At 39.1% G+C, this 15,435-nt stretch overlaps 1 protein-coding gene across 1 annotated transcript in view; it reads left to right on the plus strand.

Annotated features, from left to right (window-relative positions):
* The first annotated feature begins 9,972 nt into the window (after positions 1 to 9,972).
* Positions 9,973 to 15,435, plus strand: part of UBE2D2 (ubiquitin conjugating enzyme E2 D2) — a 41,230-nt gene continuing 35,767 nt past the window's right edge. Inside the window, exon 1 of the mRNA XM_031953373.1 lies at positions 9,973 to 10,490. Coding sequence (XP_031809233.1) covers positions 10,467 to 10,490 — 24 coding nt within the window. The 5' untranslated portion in view covers positions 9,973 to 10,466. The remainder of the gene's footprint in view (positions 10,491 to 15,435) is intronic.

The following is a 15,435-nucleotide window of genomic DNA, read 5'->3' on the forward strand; positions in this document are numbered from 1 at the left end:
TGAAACTCATAACTGGCTTTTAAGTTTTTTTCTTTCTCCAATAATAGTGAAGGGAACAGAGATGTTCTTTATAGTACATTAATAAATCTCTGAGATTACTTAGGGAGCCAAAATTCTCTATCCTAATCCTCCCATTTAAAAATAAAAAAGGTAACCTCTTTAAAACTACAGCAACACACTAATATATTGTTGGTGGAATTGTGAACTGATCCAACCATTCTGGAGAACAGTTTGGAATTATGCCCCAAAAGTTATCAAACTGTACATATCCTTTGATCCAGCAGTGTTTCTACTGGACTTATATCCCAGAGAGATCTTAAAGGAGGGAAAGGGACCCACATGTGCAAAAATGTTTGTGACAACCCTTTTTGTAGTAGCAAGAAACTGGAAACCCAGTGGATACTCATCAGTTGGAGAATGGCTGAATAAGTTATGGTATATGAATGTTATAGAATATTATTATTCTAAAAGAAACAATCAGCAGGATGATTTCAGAGAGGCCTGGAGAGATTTACATGAACTGATGTTAAGTGAAATGAACAGAACCAGGAGATCATTGTACATGGCAACAAGAAGATTATACGATGATTAATTCTGATGGATGTGGCTCTTTTCAACAATGAGATGACTCAGGTCAGTTCCAATGATCTTATGAAGAGAGCCATCTATACCCAAAGAGAGGACTGTAGAAACTGAGGGTGGATCACAACAAAGTATTTTCACTCTTTTTGTTGTTTGCTTGAATTTATTTTCTTTCTCATTTTTTCCCCTTGATCTGATTTGTCTTGTTCAGCAAGATAATTGTATAAATATGTATGTCTATGTTGGATTTAACATGAAAAATAAATAAAAGCACAGTCACAGGAGGTTAAAGCCACATAACTCCCTAAGGGGCTGTGTGTGTCTATGTGTCTATGTGACATTTGAAACCCACAGGTCTGGTAGTTTATTGGTCATCTGGAGAGTGCCACTACTCTTCCACTGCTGGGAATTTGATCTGTTTGCTCTATCACTTCAGCTCTCATTCTCTCTTTGCCTTCTAGTTAAATCCAACAAGTATTCATTAATCACTGTTCTATGTTCTAAACTATGTTCTATGTTCTAAAGCTATGTTCTAAAACACTGTGCTAGATTTTGAGAATGCCAAAAACCAAGCAACCCCTGCCCTCAATAAACATATGTTCTACTTGGGAAAGAAAACGTAATGAATAAATCCCAAATATATGCAGAGTAAATGTAAAATTGGAGGAAGAACAGAAACAGGTACGGGGATCAATAAGGGCCTCTTAAGAGTGGTAGATTGTTAGGGTTGAAGAAAGCTAGAGATTCTAAGAGATAGAGAGAAAAGCAGAGCATTCTAGGCCTAGGAGACTGTCTGTGAACAGCATGGAGATAGGAGATAGAATGTCTTGTACAGGGAGCACCAAGTAAACTGGTTTGGCTGGAATCTGCTGAGGGAAGGGGAAAAACATTCATCAAGCTTGGAAAGGTAGGCTGGCACCAATTGTAAAGGCTCTTAAATGTTCAACTATTCCCTAGCTTGAGCACAACCAAGCTTTTTTACAATTACCTATACGTTCTCAGTTGCCTTAAGAATTACCTTCTCTGGTAGATTCTCGTCTCTTTAAAGAACTCTTCCCAATCTTATAACTGGTTTAAGATTCTTAAATAACAGTGTCTTAATTAATACACTGATCAGACTTGAGGGACTAAGTTCTTCAAAATGAGAAAAATCAGATTCACCAGTTAAGATTCATTATAAAATTATATAATTATAAATGTAATTATAAGTAGCTTCCATGAAAGAGGGCCAATTGATTGTTTCTTTAAAGTCATCTAAATCATAATCATCAAAACCTGGGGATTTGGTGGGCAACTTTTTACATGCAGCTCTTTTCTTTCAGATGTTTCTTTTCCTAACACTTCTTTCCAGAATTGAGCCTCACATAGGACTTTGTACCATTGTTGAAATTTTTTCCAGATCTGATATCCTAATAATTGCTGTCACATTTTTCACATAAATCCTGAACCTATGATTTCTATGAATCTGTCTCAAAGTTGTATAGTTTTATTATGCTATTATATCCTATGTGTGGACTGCTAGGTAACATAGGGGATATAACACCAGGCCTGGAATCAAGAAGACTCATTTTCCTGAGTTCAAATCTAGTCTCAGATATTTACTAGCTGTGTGACCCTTGGCAAGTCACTTAAATACCCTTCCCAAGACAACAAGCAATCCTGTTTCCTTATGTCAGATGAGCTGGAAATGGTAATCATTCCAGAATCTTTCAAGAAAACCCCAAATGTGATCATGAAAAGTTGGACACAATTGAAAAATGACTGAATAACAACTATATGTTGGCCATAAAAATCTTGCTTAAGCAGCAATGCATTTTTTTTCTCTTTCAACAGCATTTTATTTTTCCAAATACCTGTAAAGATAGTTTTCAACATTTTCTTGTGTTATAAATTTTTCTCCCTCTCCTCCCCACCTGCCTCCTCTAGACAGCAAGCAATTCAATCTAGGTTAAACATGTAAAAATTTTCTAATATTTTCATATTCATCACACCACATAAGAAAAATCAGATCAAGAGAAAAAAACACAAGAAAGAAAAAAGGACAAAATACCAACAAAAAAGTTGAAAATATTATGCTTTGATCTACATTCAGTCTCTGTAGTTCTTTCTCTGAATGCAGGGGTTCCTTCTCTCACAAATCTCTTGGAGAATTGCCTCATGGCTGAAAAGAGACAAGTCCATCACAGCTGATCATCACATAATCTTGCTATTGTTGTATACAATTTTCTTTTGGTTCTGCTCATTTCACTTAGCATCAGTTTATGTCTTTCCAGGCTTTTCTGAAATCAACCTGCTCCTTATTTCTTACAGAACAATAATATTCTATTCCATTCATATAGTATAACTTATTCATTCATTTTCCACCTGATAGTCATCCACTAAATTTCCGGTTTCTTGCCACTACAAAAAAGGGCTGCTACAAACATTTTTGTACATGTGGATACCCAGTAGACACACTACTGAATCAAAGGGTGGGCATAGTTTTATAGTCCTTTGGGCATGGTTCCAAATTGCTCTCCAGAATGGTTGGACTATTTCATGTAAAAATTTTTAACATTCATTTTTGTAAGATTTTGAGTTCTAGATTTTTTTCTCCCTTCCTCTTTTACCTCTACCCTTCCCAGGACAACAAGCAACCTGATATAGGTTATACATATATAATCATTAAACATATTTCCATATTTGTCATGTTGTGAAAGAAAAATCAGAACAAAGGGGAAATAAACACAAGAAAGGAAAAGCAGACAAACAAAAAAGGTGAAAATAGCATGCTTTGATCCCCCTTCAGTCTCTATGGTTCTCTCTCTGGATGCAGATGGCATTTTCCATCCCAAGTCTATTGGAATTGTCTTGGATCACCACATTGCTGAGAAGAGCCAAGTCTATCTTCATACAATCTTGCTATCACTACACTGTTCTCCTTATTCTACTCACTTCATTCAGCATCAGTTCATGTTAGTCTTTCCAGGCTTTTCTGAAATCAGCTGTCTTGTTTCTTATAGAACCATATATTCTATTACATTCATACTCCATAATTAATTCAGCCATTCCCCAACTGATGGACATCAATTTTAAATTCTTTGCCACTACAAAAAGGGCTGCTACAAACATTTTTGCATATGTAGGGGTCCTTTCCCCCCCTTTTTTAAAAATGATTTCTTTGGGATACAAACCCAGTAGTGACACTGCAGGATCAAAGAGTAGGGAAATGCAATTTAAAAGAAACAGGTGAAGTAGCTTATTTAGGGACATTGCAACAGGATGCCATGCCTAATTAACAATGATTGAAACTTGTTACCACCTTTAATGGTTTATACTAGTCTAGTTCTTAATGCTAAATCCTTCGAATCAGCATTAACAAGCATTCTTGGGGAATAGATGAAAAGGAAAAATTCTCAAATCCAACATAAGTAGCAAAGAACTATGTCCTTTTGAGAGACAAGTACTTAAGAGTCCAGTAATGACAACTCAGCTCTTGAACTTATGGTACTTTTTCTGGGCATGAGTAAGGACTTACAGAATTGTATGAATTACTTGGGACAAACGAGAATTTTGACATGGTTTCATTTTGTAGCATCAGTGGTCATAATCAAATGCTTCTATTGGAATTGACAGAATATCTGACCTCTTACCAGATGAGGTGGTTTCCTCACTTTTGGTTAGTTTTCTATTGGTTGAGTGCTAGATATACATGTTTCATCACTCTGATGTGTAGTGTTTTTAACTCTCTGGTTTCTAAGAAGGGATATTGCTCAAAGGTTACTTACAGAAGTTGAAGTTCTTTTTTTTTTTTTTTTTTTTAGAAGTTGAAGTTCTTAACAAGCCCACTTCAATACAGTGGCTAGTGGATGGATATAAAACATTTCATGGATCATTCCAGCCCACAAATGAAATAGAATGAATTGATGCAGGAGAAAATATAAGTATTCAAAAACAAAAAGCAAAGCCTAAAATTGACAAAATTGTACCCCAGCCTAATTTGGAAACAGCCTAATTGATCCTTAAAGAATAAGCAAGGACTTTCACAGGCACCTGGCAGGTAGAAGGATTGTTACTGATTCCTTGATAGTGTGCTAGAGGTTAAAAGTTGGAAGAGCAAAAGGAAGATTAATAAGAAACAGTTATTAACCCTTGTTTAATGAAGAAAAAATTGCTTGCTATGGGCAAGATAGTACACAAATACCCAAGTAATGAAGATTAGAAAAGATAATTCTTAGTGATGAAATTTTTCATTCAAGATTATATCAAGGGGCAACTAGATGGTGCAGTGGATAGAACGTTGGCCCTGAAGTCAGAAGGATTTGAATTCAAATCCTGTCTCAGACAGCTGTGAGACTTTGGGTAAGATTGCTTCACCAAAAAAAAAATTTAAAAAGATTATATCAGAACTGTTGTCTGAAGAAGTCTAGGTGTGCCTGTAAGAGCCATCATCACCAGAATCTAAAATATTCACCTCTATTTTTTTTTTTTTAATCCACAATGGAACTAAAAGCCTTGTTCCCACTGAGAAAATAATGAATTTTAATATATTGATATATTGAGAAGTAGAATTCTCCTGAAATTAATACAATCCTGTGCCATGTAATGAAGGGCTAAGAAATTTATCCAAAAGATGGAAATAAACATATTTTAGTGCCTTAAGAATTTACCTTACTGAAACCTCTTGAAAACTTATGGGATATAATGAAGGCTAGATTTAGAAATCCATTGTCAAAAGTATGCATATTTTCTAATTTGATTTCATGGTGAATGAATGTGTCGAAATCTTATGTACTCCATGTGCAATCGTGAAAGACAAGCAATGGTTATAAATGGATGACACTGAATTTAAAAGTTTTTTAAATGACGCAAAAAGTTGTAAGATTTATTGTATACATCAAATATTTATTTTACTTTGAATTTGTACATTACTATATCTGAAGTTAAATTCCAAGTTATTTACACTGATCCATAATTCTCTCCACAAAAGGATTTTTGAGCTTAAAGTTATGTTTCATGAAGTAGTTGCTTGAAACATGATTTGATTCAAGTCAGTTAAATTCAGCTAGAATCTATAGCATCTATTAAGCACTTCCTATGTGTATAAGACACTGGGAATACAAATGGAATATTTCCTGTACCTAAGTAACTTATGTTCTACTAAGGGGGGAGGCAGAACATGTACATGGACAATTATATCGTATATACACATAGATGTGTTCATATATATTTGCATATGTATATATAATGTAGGTGGATGTATATATGTGAATATAGAAGTACACACACAGTAAATACAAAATAATTTCTGAGGGATGAGTAAAGCTTTAATGACTGGGAGTAATCAGAAAAAATCACATAGGAATGAGAATTTAAGTTGAGCCTTAAATGAGTATTTTAATTATGAATCATGTAGACTCAGTGAGAAAGTAGTATATAGTAGAAGAATAAGGACTATTCAGAGATGTCCAACTCTTTTTTTTTTTTTTTTTTGCTGAGGCAATTAGAGTTATGACTTACCCAGGGTCTCGAAGCTAAGACATTAAGTGTTTGAGATCAGATTTGAACTTGGGTCCTCCTGACTTCAAGGCTGATGCTCTATCCACTGTGCCACCTAGTTGCCCCTATGTCCAACTCTGTGACCCCATTTTGGGTTTTTCTTGGCAAAGATATTAGAGTGGTTTGGTGTTTCTTTCTCTAACTCATTTTACAAATGAGGAAATCGAGGCAAATAGGGTTAACACAACTAGGAAGTGTCTGAGACCAGATTTGAACTCATGAAGATGAATCTTCCTGAATCCAGGCCTGGTGCTCTACCCACTGTTCCACATAGCTGCCTTTCTATGAAATGTTGATAAAATGTTAGACATTAAATTTCAATTATTCTGAGCACACTCCAAATCTGATTGCCAGGATAGACTGGAAGTACTAAAAGAACTTTGAAAATAGGGAGATTCCTTTGTTAAGCCATCATTTTTATTATTTTCTACAAAAAAGTTGCTGCCAAAATTTGAGCTTCTACAAGTAAGTCTAGGATTTTAAGTAAATATAAAAGATTGATCTTCTAAAAGCAGTGTCATTTGAAACAAGTACAGCTCAAAATTGTTTATCATTCTTTTATGTTCTGAGATTACATTAAAAAAAAAAAATAGTGAAAGTTGTGTCTTTAACTGGCTAATTGACCTTAGGCGAATCACTTCTTGCCAGAACTACTCAGTTTCTCATTTGTAAAATGAGTGAGCTAAAGTAGCTGACCTCTAAGATTCTAAGAACTTTCCAGTTCTATAGTTGTTATAAATGATAATGGCTTAAAAGTTAATGCCTCACCTGCATTTTTGATTTCCTTCACAAGCTAATTGTACAATATTTCAGAGTCTGATTCTTTTTGTACAGCAAAATAACGTTTTGGTCATGCATACTTATTGTGTATCTAATTTATATTTTAATATATTTAACATCTACTGGTCATCCTGCCATCTAGGGGAGGCGGTGGGGGGTAAGAGGTAAAATATTGGAACAAGAGGTTTGGCAATTGTTAATGCTGTAAAGTTACCCATGCATATAACCTGTAAATAAAAGGCTATTAAAAAAAAAAAGTTAATGCCTATTCACTTTATTTTTGTAGCACTGTATCATGATAGAGTCTGGATATAAAATTACTACATACTGTTTGTTTGATTCCAATTTGTACCTTTTGTGATTTGTACTTTTCACAAGAGACACCATCCACCTACTTACAAAGATTTCCCTAGTCTCTGGTTAATTTTCAGTTGCCAGTGATGGTGAAAGTACCTTTGTGAAAAGGAATGCCTTTTGTAAAAAGCACTGGTGCTCACCCAGCTCCGCTCTTGAAGCAGTTTACACTATAAATGCCCACCATAATTATAGGGGAGGTCATAATAGGTAGTCCTGTAAATTTTTTTTTTTAAACCAGGCAGATACTGGGACAATCTGATGCACTGGAACTCAGAAATGATTGGAATTCACAAGGGTAGGAGAAAAAAAAATCCCTAGTAATAATAGCTCAGTTTTAGATGCTCAAAGATCTGCATAATGTTTTACAGATCTTTTTTCATTTGATCCCATGAAACCTGGGGTGTGGGTGATAGTTTCATTTTACAGAAAGAGAAACAGGCTTAGAGAAATTAGGCCTTTCCACATTAAGTATCCAGAGACTACCACCTTCACCAGGCTGTTTTGAGGAAAGTTCTTTGTTATTATTAAAATAGAAATCTCTCTTCCCTACACACTCACATAGAGAGTCTCCCAAGTGTTTTCTTTGGTTAGGCTAAAATCAACCTCACACTATTCAATTTATCCATTTTAATCTGTATGATTTCCTCAAGTCTCCCCACAGATCCTATTCATCATCACTGTGCCTTTGCTTTATTGTCATGTTCTTTTCCCAATCATCCCCTTGCACAAATCCTAACAAACCCTTTTCAAAGCCCAGTTTAAGTCCCTTTGCTTCTATTAAGCCTTATTCCAAAACTCCAACCTCCAATGAATTCACTCCCATTCCTTCCACACTTACATTCTATGCCATATCCCCCAGCATATACCCTTGTTTATTGTTTTTTAATTGTATCCCAAATGAATTATAAATTTATATAGTCAGAAGTGTGATGGGTATCCAAAATGGACTTGGGTGAGGATTTCGGGGGGGAGGGAGCCAATTAAATTGTTAAATTGTCAGGATGAGCATTTATAGTACAGAAATCCATAAATAATACAAATGGAGCCTTGCCTTCCTGTTTTATCTAGACTTAAACGATGAGTAGAAGTTAATTATACAGACTAAATTTTAAAGTGTGTGAGGGCACATTTCCACCCTTCTCTAACCCCACGAGGCCAAGCTGGAAGTTAAATCAGCAACCAACTTCTTATACTCGGGTTCTCTTCATCATCTATCAGTGCTGTGAACCACATGGTGCTAACCACTCGTTCCCCCTCCCTTTTTGGGGGGGACAATTAAGTGACTTACTCGGTTACACAGCTAGGAAATATTGTCTGAGGCTGGCTTTGAACTCAGCTCCTCCTGATTTCAAGGGCTGGTGCTACCCACTATCCATCCAGCTCTCCCAAACCATTCTGTTGTTAATGACTGATTTATCAAAAATTATTAATGGTTTATCCTCATTCCTAACACACACACACACACACACACATAACACAGTCCACCTAGTCATATGTTTTTTTCCTGGCCTTATTTGTCATTGGAAAAGGGGCAATGGGAATCTTGAGACTCAGAATTGGCATGTGGAGGTATTTGGTGCATCTTTTGTGCTGAGATCCCTGGGATTACTGTAATCAACTCTGCAATTCTGTAATGGGTTTTTTCTACCCATTTTTATGAAATGCATTTCATAAAACAAGAATTGGGGGCCAGTCAGTGTGTACAGAAGAACAACCCTCTGCAGGCTCTTCTGAAGGCTCACAAAGACGGGTCTCTGGGGCTTTTTATGGGCATGCCATTAAAGTTTCAGGAAAAACGCACCCAGCCCGGGTTTTCCAGTCGGACAGCAGCCTCCGCAGGGCATAGGGGAAAAGAACAGTGCGAGGCGGGTAATCTTCTCAAGAGAAACTCCTATAAGGCAACTATCTGTGAACTCTCAAGTCAGGCTCCTCCTGGGAATCAGGATCCCTAGAGCTCTTCCCAGAGTGATGGGATTTAACCTTTTGGTGAAAACGAGAGAGTTTTCCAGAGATACTCATGAGATCCAGTCCCAGTTTTGCTCTCAAGCGAGGCCGACAATACTCAGTCGTTTTGGGCGTCAAACTCCTCATCCGTAAAACGAGGAGGATGATAGACGAGAGCGATTGGGTACGTGGGAGAATCCATGTCAGTATACCTTTAAGTTATTTGAAAAGTAGAGGGCGAAAACGAAAAGTAAAGGGAAAAGGTCCTAGCAGTTCCTACTGCCTGCCCAGGCTACGCCCGACAGCGCCGCGCTCGCCAGAACGAAGGTGCGCGGCGAAGCCCCCACATGGCTTCCGCGCCATAGAAGCGACCCCAACTCCCCGAAGCCGACCCCTTCCAACTCTCGCTGCTCTCCCCCGGGCATCGCGAGATTCCACTCCCCACCCCCCCACCCGCGTCATCTTCTCCGGCGGCCGCGGTGGCGGCGTCGGCGGCAGCATCAGCGGCATCACACCCTCCGACATATCCTTCCGCCGTCCCTTCCAACTCTACTTCCTCCCCAGCCTTGTCCTCGTCCATTCCCTCCGGTGGAGCACCGTTGGTGCCATTCCGTCGGCCCTTCCTGACTGCCGACTGAGGAAGCGACCTCGCCTGCGAAAAGGCCCCCCGATCCGGAGGGAGCGGCGCGGACTACTCTCTCCCTCCTTGGCGGAGGGATCCGCGGAGGCGGCGTCGGCGCAGCAGCGGCGGCGGCGGAGGCGGTGGCGGCGGCAGTGGCAGTGGCGGCGGCGGCGGCGGCGCCGGCGGTGGTGGAGGAGGAGGAGGCAGCAGCAGCAGCGCATAAAGGGGCCGCCGCCGGGTGATGCGGTCCTTGCTGCGGTAGCGCCCTAGAGCCGAGTCCGGGGATCCGCCGGAGGGGTCTACCCCGCCCCCTCCCCTCCCCCTACCCCCCCAGCCCTCGTTCCTCCCCCTCCCTGCCGCTGCGGCCTCCCAGCCCGGACACCGCACTTCCCTCCATCCCTTCTCCCCAGCCCCCTTCCCTGGTTCCCCTGCCCCGTCGCTGCTGCCTGCTGCCGCCGGCCCCTCTCCTCCGGGCCGGTGCCGCTCCCGCTTTTCCTAACACCCTCTCAACCCCTTCCCTCTTTCCTCCCCTACGGCAAGGAATCGCCGCGGCCTAACCCCTCTACCTACCCCTCCTCCCCTCCCCGTCCCTCTCCCCTCTCCCCGTCCTCGCCCCGGGGTCCGCCGCCGCCCGCCTCACACAATGGCTCTGAAGAGAATCCACAAGGTAAGGGCCCGGCCCGAGGCAGGAGGGGCCTAGTCGGGCCCAACAGGCCCTGGCCCGCGGGTCCTGATGCTGCTGCTTCCCTTTCCTCTCTCGCTGCGATACCCCTGCCGCCCGCCCACCCTGGACCACACAGCCCGACTTCTTCCCGGGCCTGTCTGGTTGGCAGGGCGGGGGCTTCGGGGAGCGGGAGGAGGGCCCAGCCAAAGGTTTCTTTTTTCCTCCCCCACTCCCAGTGATGGCGCCCGGAGAGGCCCGGGGTTCCCTGCCTGCTGCTAAGCCAGAGTCTGGCTCTCAGCAAGCGTTTCGGGGAAGCCTCCCCTCCCCACTTCCCTGCTCTGCTCTAAATCTCCAGGGTCCCACTCTCTTGGGTCATCCGACCCCACCCCACCCCCACCCCCACAGCTGCGCCTCGGGGCTATTGTCCCGTAGGAGGTGGAGAGGAAGTGTGGGGTCGGAAAGTGGCCTCTTCATTTCCCCTCTCCCGCCTCCTCTAGTCCCTCTGTTAGGTGGGCCAGACCTTCTCGTCGGAGGCCGGACCTAGGCCTTGCAGAAACGAAAGAAAAGGTTTCTCCACCCTGTCGGGAGAACTAAAAACCCGGTGGAAGGTCGAGACACATCCGCATACCCAGATTGTCGAGAAACTGTTACTGCAGGAAGTTAAGAAGGAAATTCTCTGCTTTATCTCAAAGAGGGGGAGTTGAGGGAGCGCCGTTTTATTCCCTTTAGGTCGCCATGTGTACAGTCAGCCTCCATTTCAGTTTGAAGTAGAACTCCTACCCGTAGAGGAGCTTTATTTTTAAAAGGAGGATGAAAACTCCAGATATCAAGTCAGTAAAGGAATTTTGCACAATCAAAAATGATTATGCATTTCTATGGAACATAGACATTTTTGTTCAGTTTCTGTACTCTCCTTCATATGATTGAGGTGGATTTTGTGGGACAACTTTCCATTAGGTACTTCGTGATAAATTCTATAGTTTAAGAGATAAACTTTGATGACAGTTTGAGGGTAAGAAGTTTTTCCCTTTGATACCAACCAAAAGTGAAGCATTAAGCTAGTATGCTGTCTTGGTGCTATTCTATTATGTCTTTGCTGTACCATTTGGCATGGATTGTTTTCTTAGAAATATTAATGTACCCACGGTAACTTTGATTTTGTGCATCACTTAAAGTACTTAGTATCTTATCAGTACAAGGCCAATGAAACATGCATGGTATTTAAGATGTATGCTGCTTTTGAGGTGTGTGTGTGCGTGTCTTATACAGCAATGGACATCAACCTAATTCTTGATCAGAGGACTTCAGTAATTTGGAATTGCATCTAGTTTTTCTTATAAAGTAGATTAGAATTGTCTTCTGGTCTTCCTGGTTTTCTAATCAATTAAAATCCATTTCTGTCCAAATGAAGAAACAAACTAGTTTTGGATATTCAAAGATCCCTTAACTATAACTTTTCGTTGTCTAAACTGATAAATACCAGGCTATACGCTTAAAAAAAATTTTTTTTTCCATTGCAGTGTAGTATTTAGATCTTCTAAAAAAAATAGACCTCACAATCTGAATTGAAAGGGAATTTTGCTTACCTAGCCCTGAACAAGGATCCTTTCTTTAACATATCTGACCTAATACTTGCTAGGCTATGCAGCTTGTAGTATTCTTGGATTTAAAGCTTTTAACATTTAGTTTTTGAACAGAAAAGGACCTCAGATCAACTAGTCGACTCTTCATCCTCCAAGATAAAGAAACTGAGGTCATATATAAGATCACATGAGCAAATAAGTGGCTTGAATTCTGGCCCTTTACCTTCATACTTGTTATATCAAGCTTTTATGTGGCTTCTTTAGCCCTCACCTTAGTTAATTAGTCTTGAGTTTTTTCAGTTTCAATATACCTGAAAGCTGACATTAGGTAGATATCTGATTATGTCTGGCAACATGATATAGACATTCTAATATGATAAATCTTATTCATTAATAAAGTTTTGTGATCTTTGGTTCCACAATTCATCAGTTATCTGACACTGTCAAGGAATTTTTATGAAACATACTTAAGAATGGCAACATTTCATTTGAACCATTCTGATGAAATTTATCTAAAAGACACCTTTACCCTCTTTGTCCTCTAACAGAATGCCCTCCATATAACCTGTCTTTTCTTGATTCAGGGGGCATTATTGCACTGTGTTGTCTTATGTAATGATGCCCTCTGGAGTTATTGAAAAACCCTTAAAAAAAAGTTCCAGATTATTATATTTGTGGTGATTTTCATCTCTTTAGTTCACAAACTTGGTGCTTACTATGTACAAAGTACTCTATCCTTTTTAATCCTTATGTCACTTCCATTGTTCCTTCCTATAGCATTATCACTCTTGCCTCCTCATTTGTTGTTTCCAGGCTTCAGAGGCCTGAGAAACCAGATCACACTTCTTAGAATAGTATCAATGAATAGACTCAGAATAAAGTGCATAAGTGTTAGTACCTGAACTTTGTGACTTGGCTGCCTTGGCTACTGTTTGAAGGCGTTCTACATAACTGTAAGTCAGATAATCAGCAAGCATGTATGAAGCACCTACAATGAATCAGATACTGTGTTGGGGATAGCAATACAAAGAATTGATTTCCTGTTCTCAAAGTGGTGATTGCATGAACCTCTTATTAAAAATATAGTTGTTGAAAATTCTTTTGAAAATTCAGTAATGCTAATTGTATATTGTTTTGTGAAGAGTAGAAAGTTGTTCCTATCAAACTAGAAAGAACTGCTTTAGCGAAGTCCAAGACAACTTAAACTAAATCACCAGACTTGATTTTTAAAATGTTTTTATATTTGCTTTCATTTAAATGCTAGTTAGTATAGAATGCAATGCTTTTTAAAACATTAAGTAGATAGTTTGATGTAATGAATAGAGAGCTGTTTCTCCACTTAACAAACCAAGATGATTACTGAAAACCATTTCTTTTTTCCTTTTCAATAGTATTTTTTTCCAAATACACATAAAGATAATTTTCAACATTCATTTTTGTAAGACTTTGTGTTCCAAATTTTTGTCCCCCTTCCCTAGATAGCAAGTAATCTGATATAGGTTAAATGTGTTATTCTTTTAAACATTTCCATATTTGTCATGTTGTGCAAGAAAAATCAAACTAAAAGGGGTGAAAATCCATGAAACAATTGAAAACAACAAAAAAGGTGAAAATACTATGCCTTGATCCACAATCTCCACAATACAGATGGATACAGATGACATTTTCCATCTAAGTCTGTTGGAATTACCTTGAATCACCAGGTTGTTGAGAAGAGCTAAATCCATCACATAATCTTGTTATTAGTGTGTACAGTGTTCTCTTGGTTCTGTTCACTTCACTCAGCATCAAATCATGTGAGTTTTTTCAGGCTTTTTTGAAACCATCGCTTATAGAACAATGCTAATCTATTCATATATTTTAACTTATTCAGCCATTCCCCAACTGATGGTCATCATCCACTCAGTTTCCAGTTCCTTGCCCCACTACAAGGAGGACTGCTACAAGTATTTTTGCACATATGGGTCCTTTTCCTTCTTTTATTATCTCCATGGGATATAGACCCAGTAGTGAGACTGTTGGATCAAAGAGTAAGCACAGTTTAAAGCCCTTTGGCCATAGTTCCAAATTGGTCTCCAGAATGGTTGGATCATTCTAAGAACCATTTCTAATGAACACTGACTTGAAACACAGAAAACTTAGGTTCAAATCCTACTACTTTCACTTATCTATATCTTGAGTTACTCAGTCTCTGAGTTTCCATTTCCTCATCTATAAAGGGGGTTGAGGAGAAGAGAAATGGGTTTGAACTAGACAAGTTACTAAAATTCCTTTCAGCCTTAAAACCATGTGAATATTATTAGCCTGTTGAAACTGTAGGTGACTTTTAAGAGAGAGTGCGTGAGAAAAAATAATATAGTAAGAAGAGTAGATTTAATGTTTGGGCTTCAGATTTAGTAGCATTGTGGATAATCTATTCTTTTATGAATTGGGGATAAAAAATATAATCAGTAGATTTAGTGGGGTGGTGGTGCTAAACATTTGAACCGTAATATTTATTAGTCTTTTAGTGAAATAGACAGTAGCAAATGACCATAGTAACCTAGTGTTTGGTAATCCAAAGACCTAAGCTTCTGGGATAAGAACTCACTATTTGGCATAATTTTTAATTTTTTAAAACGATGTATATAGTTTGGTCATTAGGCAAGATTAAAATTTGATTGGCATAGGCTCTAGCTTTAAAGCCCTTGTTATGGTTTTCTAAAATCAAGCTAGAAAACACTGATCTGATATAAAAGTTTCTATGCTCTTATATTCCCTTTTCATATTATAAGTGTATATTTTCAAAGAAAGATTCACAAAGTTTTTATGAATTGGAGACTATGATGATCCAGTCTTGTTCTTGCAAAGGATATGGGAAAGTTGTGACTTACTGAGATACTTCAATGGACCCATGACTTCTTCATTTTGTGTACTCTGAATTCTGCCTTTATGCTTCATAGTCCATATACTGATTCCTCTTGGACTCTTAATATTTTACAGATATCATTGTATTGTTTGGAGTGAATTGCCTCCTTTCCTAGTTGTCCTTGCATTTATACTTTTTACATCTGTATCTATTTAATATATATGAGGCATTATTGGTAATATATATACCCACCATTAGGCATCTAAAGGCAGTGTGGATAGAGATGGTTCTGGAGTCAGGAGGACTTGAGTTCAGATTTAGCCTCAGGCACTACTAGCTGTGTGACACTAGGCAAATCACATAACCTCTCTTTGCTTCAGTGTCTTCAAATGTAAAATAGAGATAATAATAGGGTTATTGTGTAGATCAGATGAGAAAATATTTGTAAAAAATGCTTAGTTCAATGCTTGACATAATAGACACTATATAAATGTTTATTCTCCTCCTACCATTATCC

Source organism: Sarcophilus harrisii, chromosome 2 (genome assembly GCF_902635505.1).
Source record: "Sarcophilus harrisii chromosome 2, mSarHar1.11, whole genome shotgun sequence".
In the NCBI taxonomy this organism is placed as follows: domain Eukaryota; kingdom Metazoa; phylum Chordata; class Mammalia; order Dasyuromorphia; family Dasyuridae; genus Sarcophilus; species Sarcophilus harrisii.